At 42.8% G+C, this 8,389-nt stretch overlaps 1 protein-coding gene across 1 annotated transcript in view; it reads left to right on the top strand.

The window, feature by feature from the left end:
* LOC101847097 overlaps positions 1-8,389 on the top strand; it is a gene marked incomplete at its 3' end in the record, with an annotated part of 61,890 nt that overhangs the window by 33,354 nt on the left and 20,147 nt on the right. The window contains 2 exon segments of the mRNA XM_005095232.3: positions 871-997; positions 8,105-8,265. Coding sequence (XP_005095289.2) covers positions 871-997; positions 8,105-8,265 — 288 coding nt within the window.

Below are 8,389 nucleotides of genomic sequence, written 5' to 3'. Positions count from 1 at the left end.
TATATATATAAATATTTATATACACATAGTCAAACCCCTTTATACCGCCTACATATGGACGAGAATGTAGTTGGTGGTACAGCAGGACTGGCGGTATAACAGGTTAGCAGAAATTGCCATCTTGACTTTAGGTAAACAGAGAGACTAGAGACAAACTATGACCAGCCTTTACTCATCTAGATCCGTCCCGCGTGATTGCAATGCGCAGGGGAAAAAGCTGTTATCAACAAATTACATGCACAGTTCCAGCTGAACTTTATGTAAATTCAGATTGAAAATGTCTACCGGATCATAAATTAAGCCTTATGATCATGCAGACGTGCCCATTTTTAGAGTGTTTTTTAACCGATACTCGTTTCTTCGAAGTTTCTGCAGGTCACTGTAAGATTTCAAATTCTTTCTTTTGGTTTATATTTATTTTCCAAGGCCTAAAAATAGTTTTACTTTCATAAAGCCCAAATCAGGAGAACATCGTTGAAAAACGTTAGGAATAGGCCAAACTCGCAGAGATCTAGACTCCATGTGGTAAAGAGATTACTAAGCAAAAACCGATGCGTGCCGTGCGCCTTGTGTAATGTGTAGGCCTACCTCCGGCAGCCAGTTCGCTGGCGATATAACATGACAAGTTTAGTTTAATTTACATTTCTTAGGTAAGGACCTACAACTCAGACAGCGGGAGTCGGATGGCGGTGTAAGGGCGCAAATACTAGGCTATGTTTAAATGGGGTTCCTTTTCATAGATTTGTAAATCCTGGCGATAAGCAAGGCTGGCGGTATATGATTTATTTCTAGCAAAACATATAGAGATAGATAGATAGATAGATCGATACACATGTGTGTACTTGTAGTGTGTGTATTCGTGTCCGACAGATAACTACGGCAAAGCGACAGGCAAGACTGTGGATATGACCAAACTGCCAATATCCGACCAGGCCAAGAAGACGGTGCGGCCCTCTCCTGGACGACCGCCAATTCATAGCCCGCAGGAATGCGCTAGGTTAGTAGTGATTGGTGTGGTTTTTTTATTGAAACTGTATAACGCCACTATTGTTTACATCATGAAAGAGGCTGCATGCTCAAACTCTGAATGTCAGAGCCAACACGCCCTTAGAAAGATTCAGCTTTACCTCATAAAATGGGCTTCCCCGATAAAAGAGCTGAACATTGCTCTTTTACGTGCAATGGCGAGAAGCCTATCCCTCGTAAGTCGCCGTGTGTAAGGCCAGTGCCCACTTCCCTGTCCGCAATGCTGTTCGTGTATGCATATACACGAAGTCCCCCTTTGAGGTATTCCAGCGGGCCCAGATAGAGAGCATCCACGCTATCCTACTGCGTTCCCAACTCCGGTGGGGTAGCTAGGTTACCGCATAGACGACTTTTGCCTCCCAAAGAGATTACTCTATGGTGAGCTGATTTCAAGCAAATGCTCTCTCGACGCACAGAAAAAAAACGCAACAAAGATGCGCTGAAGGCATTACTGGAGCAATGCAGCATTCCCCACACATTACTTACTTTTACTTTTACTTTTTTATCCTCTGTTACCGTTAAGCGTTGAGGAGAGATGCAGTTTTCTATGGTAGGCCACCTCCGCAGCTCTTTCAGTTGTGATGTAATGTTTTCTTTTGGTTTCCTTGACATCCTCGATCCACCTTTTGCGTGGTTTTCCTCTTCCTTTATAGCCTGAGTGCTTAGTGTTGTAGGCTCTCGAGGCTGGCTGGTCAGTTGACATGCGTAACAGGTGGCCAAACCATTTTATCCTCTGTCTTTCTATGTAATGCAGGCGGGACTCAGTGCCGATAGCTGCTCTTACTTCTTCATTTCTTTTTTTAGTTTAGTATAGTTTTAGTAAGAGTTTTACGGCACTTGCAACACAATAAGGTCATATAAGTGCCGTAGAATAGATTATGCGTTACAAGAGAGTAACAAACACAAAAAAGAAGGAGGTGAGATAAGGACGACAGATGTTTGATAGGAAAGAAGGAGCAGACCACACCAGAGCACCCGCCAACCGCCTACTCTTCATTTCTCTGCCTGTCTCCTCTTGTGATGTAAAGGGTTTTGCGGAGACATTTCATTTCGCATGCGGTGATTTTGCTTTCATGGGTTTTGCTTAAAGTCCAGGTCTGGCATTGATAGCATAATGTTGGTTTGAATATTGAGGTGATAAGCTGTGTGTCCATGGAGATGTTTGGGTGAGATAGGAGGGGAGCGAGCTGGAAGGTGACAGCGTTGGCTTTTTGAGTTCGCATTTCTATTTATCTGTTTATGGACCCGTTTTCAGAAAAAGTGCTGCCAGGATATTTAAACTTCTTCACCTGTTTCAGTTGTTTACTATTGACATGGATCGTCAAGGGACTGTGGTTTCGGCTCACTTTCATAACTTCTGTTTTTGATGTGCTTGTTTTCATGTTTGAATTTCTCACAGGTGTTGTTGAGTTCGGTAGTTTGATTTTGGAGGCTCTGTTGGTCATGATGAATAAGACATTGGTCGTCTGCGAACAGAACTTCATTTAGGCTTTCTGGGCTTTGGGTTGTGTCTTGCGTCTTGCGTTATTGTGTCCATATATATTATAAACAGGAGGGGAGATATAACGCTTCTCTGTCGTACTCCAGATCTTACTTTGAACCAGTCTGTATTGCCTTCCATCGTTCTTACTGAGCTTCTGCTGTTGGTATATAGAGCTCTGACATTATCTAACATTTGTCCTCTGACGCCATACTTTTCGAGTGTCTTCCAGAGTTTTGCATGGTTTACTCTGTCAAAAGCCTTCTCCTGGTCTATAAAGACGATGTTGGATTCTTTGTTGTGTTCGATTGTTTTCTCGCATATCTGTTGTTATGCGAATACAGCATCCGTGCATCCTCTTCCCTTTCGGAATCCAAACTGAGCTTTGCTCAGATTTCTCTCTACAATAGGTCTTATGCGCTGCTCTAGTTCCTTTATTCCCCATACTACATGGGAGAAAACAGCTCTAGAGGGAACGATCTGGGGCTCATTAATAACATCTGGAAAGATGTGGAATGATTAAATTCGAAGAGAGGCGCTTCAGATCACAAATCCCCTGCCCCCTGAAACAGACATTTCCGAGTGAGCATCAGCCTGATCACCTATCTCCGAGCACCCCCCCCCCCCAAAAAAAAAGAAGTGGCGTGAAGGTCATCTTTGCCTGCAATTGACAAACAACTCATAAATGATGATCCTTTCAGAAGAATTTAACAACGAAAAGATGAAGATCAGTCCCAGGAGTCAAAGAGAATGCCTGCAGAAGAGAATAGAAGACAACATTCCCCCAAAAAATTGTGGCGTTGGAGGCCTAGCGGTAAGGCTACCGGACTCGCAAACATGAGGTCGCTGGTTCGGGGGTTCAAGCCGCAGGAAAAGGCACTTAACACTCATTGTCCTCAAGATGGGAAAGGATACCCGGCCATAGACAGCGGAAGATATTGTCAGTATGTTAGTGTTTTAACGCCTGTGTGGAAGCTTGCAGTGTACGCTTCCCAGGAAGTTGAGATTATCTAAGAATACTGTCAGGTCAGCTGGGGTAATAGTGTAGATTTTTTAAGCGCATTGAGCTTGCTGTTTGCGCTACACAAATGCTGTCTAGTAGTAGTAGTAGTAGTAGTAGTAGTAGTAGTAGTAGTAGTAGTAGTAGTAATAGTAGTAGTAGTAGTGGTGGTGGTGGTAGTAGTAGTAGTAGTAGTAGTAGTAGTAGTAGTAGTAGTGGTAGTAGTAGTGGTAGTAGTAGTGGTAGTAGCAGCAGCAGCAGCAGCAGCAGCAGCAGCAGCAGTAGCAGCAGCAGCAGCAGCAGCAGCAGTAGTAGTAGTAGTAGTAGTAGTAGTAGTAGTAGTAGTAGTAGTAGTAGTAGTAGTAGTAGTAGTAGTAGTAGTAGTAGTAGTAGTATCAAAATCAAAGTGAGAGAAGGGATAGATGAAGGAAAGTGTAATTAAGATGGTACTGTGTGGAAAGCCTCGTTCTATACGGTCGCAATCACAAAAGACAGTGAAAATGAAATAGAGACAACATAAATGTGGTTTCTAAGGAGACTGTTGAGAATTTCTGGAAAGGAAAAGAAATCAAATGAGCCAGTACTTTAAAAAGCTAACGTGGGCCGCTTGCAGATTAAAACAATAAGGAAAAGACAAATGAATACAGTGAAGGGACACTTGAATCGACATAAAGGCCTTGAATATCTAGCTCTCACTGGCAACTCATTGACGGCAAACGAGGCAACCTACCTGGAGAGCCTAAACAGATTGGTGGCAGGGAAAGATCAGGATAATGTAACTTTTTTTTAGAGCATCCTTCATAGCAATGAATAGAGTACCATGATCGAAAATGCCTGCTGCAGATTTGGCACTTGATAATAGTAAAGAGCTAAGCAGACGTTAGCGAAAAATTTCCCTACAACTTGGGTCTCCTGTGTGCAGCAGTAAAGCGCTTCACCTCTACACCATAAACGCCGGTACTTCTTTCCTATATCCCAAATGTTAGTGTTTGGAGATATATATATATATATATATATATATATATATATATATATATATATATATATATATATATATATATATATATATATATATATAAAGAGAGAGAAAGAGAGAGAGAGAAAGAGAGAGAGACGCAAAAAGAAAGAGAGAGATACTTTCAAAAGTACAACAACAACACATTTACAAAAGAAAAATAGCTACCAACCCCCCCCCCCCCCTAAAAAAAATAATAAAATAAAATAAAATAACAACAAGAAACAAGAAAACAAAAGCAACAACAAAAAACCACCAATAAAACAGTAAGAGAAAAAAAAACAACGACATTAAACACAACAATAGCACATTAGATCTGTCCAACCTCTACGTCATCCTATTAAGTTTAAAAGATTAAAAAAAACAATAATAACATCTACAACCTTCACAAAACCATTAGGTCAGAGATTAGGATCTAGATCTAGATGGATCGAGCATGAAATAGGAATCTGAAAAAAATTCCAGCTAAAGAGATGCCGGTAAGAGAGTGTAAGGGAAGAAGTATGACGGTGCGAGAGTATAAAAGTGTAATTGTAATTGTGAAGTTAATGTTTTACACCCCATCGACACACTTTAGAATATTAAGAAGGCGGGTTGCTGCCTCGGCCATGCCGTTACAGCGGAGAGGGATACAACATTCCCAACAGACAGACAGAAGTATTCGATAAAGCAAGCTTCCCCCCACAACAAAATGGAACAAAAAGCCTAACCGCACACCATAAACGGCAAGTATAGGGATGTGAGGGTGTGAAAGTACAAAATGCTTAACGTAACGGTGGAAGGGTGTGTGGGAATGAAGATGCAAATGTGTGAGGGTGAGAGAGTCAAACAGTGTGGTGAATAACAGTCCTAAACAGTACCTTAGAAGACCTGGAAAAATTAACACAAGACTGTTTTTCTTACAACATCACAAAAAACCTTATGATATTTCTGGCTGGAGGCGGAGAAAATCACCCAGCAGACTAATTGAAGACTTGCGAGCAACGGACGGTTCGTGCCAGAGGCTTGCGAGCAGGCTTGAGCTTTGCCCGCTACCGGAGTTGCTACTCGTGGACAGCGGACGGGCTTACTGATTTGGGTCGTGACGTCACAAACTCATGTTTACTGAGCGCGCGATACTTCTGCCCGCGTGCCGCACGCTGACAAGCCCTAAAAAACCCTCACACTTCCAGCGATGGCGCTGTTTGGGGAGGGGAGGGGGTGGTATGGCTGGGAAAGCGAGAGGTGTTCGCCACCCCTCTCTTTCCGTAGAACCCGCCCCTCCCCTTACGCTTCCAGGTGTGACAGGGTTTTATTTGTCTTGTTTTTCTGGAGGGTTTTTTGGTTCAGTTTTTTGTTGATTAAAAAAAAAAATTTGGGTGGGGGGGGGATTATGTTTTTCTTTATTGATTTTCTGGGCGTATTTCGACATAATAATTAATATTTGTATGATAGAACATGCACAATACATACATAATATACAGTGCAGCAAGATGCTTTTTAAAAGTTATAGGCCTACAATGTAATTAACAATGTGATATAATTTACCTTAACAATGGTCTTCTGATAGGGAAGCTGTCAAATCAAAAGTTTTGTACATTGTTCAGAAACAAAATCACGATTGTCATCCCCCCCCCCCCCTCTCCAATGCTTTCTCTTCAACTTCAACTTGTTCTAAGTGTCGGGGTGGGAGTGGAAGTGTAGTTTAGGTGAGTGATTAAATTACAAGCCACGGGATGCTAACAATACTGATTTATTTTGTCAGTTAAAAATTGTTTGTAAGTGTTCACACCTTTATTCTGCGTCCTAGATAGTTTAGCATACCTCGACCCCAGTGCTTTCTTGTCGTATCTCCATTTTTAATACCACTGAAAACAGCTCATAACAAAATGTGAGCCTACGAAGATGTCACATTTTCACTGTTAAAGCACCGAGGTCACGAACGGTCTGCACTAGGCTATTACATACAACCCTCTTCGCCTTGCACCTAAAACCAGCGCAGCCTCTCGCTTCCTCCACGTCCAGAGTTCAGAGTTCACGCCGCGAGCGGGGTGGATTACCGGTAGATCTTGCGGCTCGGTGCAGACGAGCGGTGTTGTACTGACGAGCGGTGTTGTACTGCCAGGGCGGTAGTTGGACTCAAAGCAGATTTATTGGCACGAGAGCAAGCCCTTAGCACAAAGCAATACGAGACGCAAAGCAGGTCTTGGGACCAAGTGCTTTACTCTGCTGCGATTTGAGTCTTGCCTGCCGTCCGCTGCTCGTGTGCCTTCGATTAATCGAACAGACTAGTTTGTGGCGCAGTGACACTGTGCGCGGGGTCTCTCTCTCTCTCCCCCCCCCCCCCTCTCTCTCTCTCTTTCTGACGTTAGTGGTTTCGCGGATTGCAAGCAGGGGGGGGGGGAGGAAGAGGGGGTCAGACACGAGTGGCTTCGCGGATTGCAAGTTGGTGTGGGTACTTGAAGCTTAGGCTAGACTCAACGTATCATGCTGGTGATTTGATTTGATGATTTGACCTAGTGATTTGAGGCTTATGACTTGAACTAAGGGCTTGCGAGCACGAGCGTGTTTGCTACCGGGGTACCCAACTGACGCTGAGGGAGAGCCCTTCTTGGTGGCCAATACACGAAACCAAGATGCAAGAGGCGAATGATGATCAGCAAAAAGAGCTTTTGTCTGCTTACTTCTTTATTATGCCCATTCGGAAGTCAGTTCAACATAATAGCTAAATGTCAGGTCTTGGGTCATGACTTTTGTCGGTACAGTGTCACTTTTGCGACTGTGTAGCCCGTTGTAACGTCATTGAAGTCAAGAAGAGTCTGTCGTTGTCATCCATGGCTCTTCCCGGTTCTATCAGAGAGCTGTGTTAGTTATGGAGTATCAGAGGTGTAAAGCTAATTTGAAGCGCAGAATGGGGAACCCTGATTCGGACCTAAACGAGCCGTCAGCAACTAGGCTTGTGGAGTTTTGGGGAGTTTCTGTACCTTCACACCCACTTAGTATAACTATTTACCTGGATTGTAAATTGAAATCAGTGATCCCACCACAAATGTGACTCTAAAATGTTGAAAGTTTCTTTGTTTTTTCAAGCCATTACCGTATCTATTATGCCTTATACCATGCCTACACAAGCCTATAAATGATAGTTATTCTCACCAGTAGATTGTCATAATACCCACTACTAGATGATTGTTACGCCTACCACTTAATTAAATTACCATTACTCCTACTAGTAGCCGACCGTTATTCCAAGATCAAATGAACGTCATTTCTATCATGAAATGTTATTTGCAATATTTGATCATCAGTATCTACAACACTAGATACTTAACCGTCATTTGCCCTATTAGTTAATATTTATTCCACCGCTAGATCTTTAGGGGGAGGGTTGTTGTTGTTTGTTGTTGTTTTTTGTGTGTTTTTTTGTTGTTGTTTTTCGTTGGAGGTTTTTGTTGTTGTTTTTTGTTGTTTTTTGTTGTTTTGTTTGGGGGGGGGGTGCAACCACTTGACGATCTCTATCTTACTATGATTTTTCAAAAAAGGTAATCTGTTTGCCTTTTCAACCCTCTCCGCTTTGACCCCCACCACCATCCCCACCTCCAAGGACGTGTAACCAGGCCGGATCGGGTTGGTACGATCCAGTAAGACAGTGCGATAGCTTTGACTATTGTCCGGGACAGTGCACCTTTTATTGGGACCACCACGACCTTGACGTACAGCAAAACTACTACCTGAAAAACACAACTGGATGTGATCACTACCACAGTGAGTTCTCATGCTAGATAGAAAGCCTTAAAACTCTCCATCTACGTGATTGTGTTTATGTAGTGGCGTCTGAAGAAGAAGAAGAAGAAGAAGAAGAAGAAGAAGAAGAAGAAGAAGAAGAAGA

This window comes from Aplysia californica, unplaced genomic scaffold, assembly GCF_000002075.1.
Source record: "Aplysia californica isolate F4 #8 unplaced genomic scaffold, AplCal3.0 scaffold00098, whole genome shotgun sequence".
In the NCBI taxonomy this organism is placed as follows: Eukaryota; Metazoa; Mollusca; class Gastropoda; order Aplysiida; family Aplysiidae; genus Aplysia; species Aplysia californica.
Note: the sequence above shows the minus strand (reverse complement) of the source record. Positions and strands in the feature narration are given on the sequence as shown.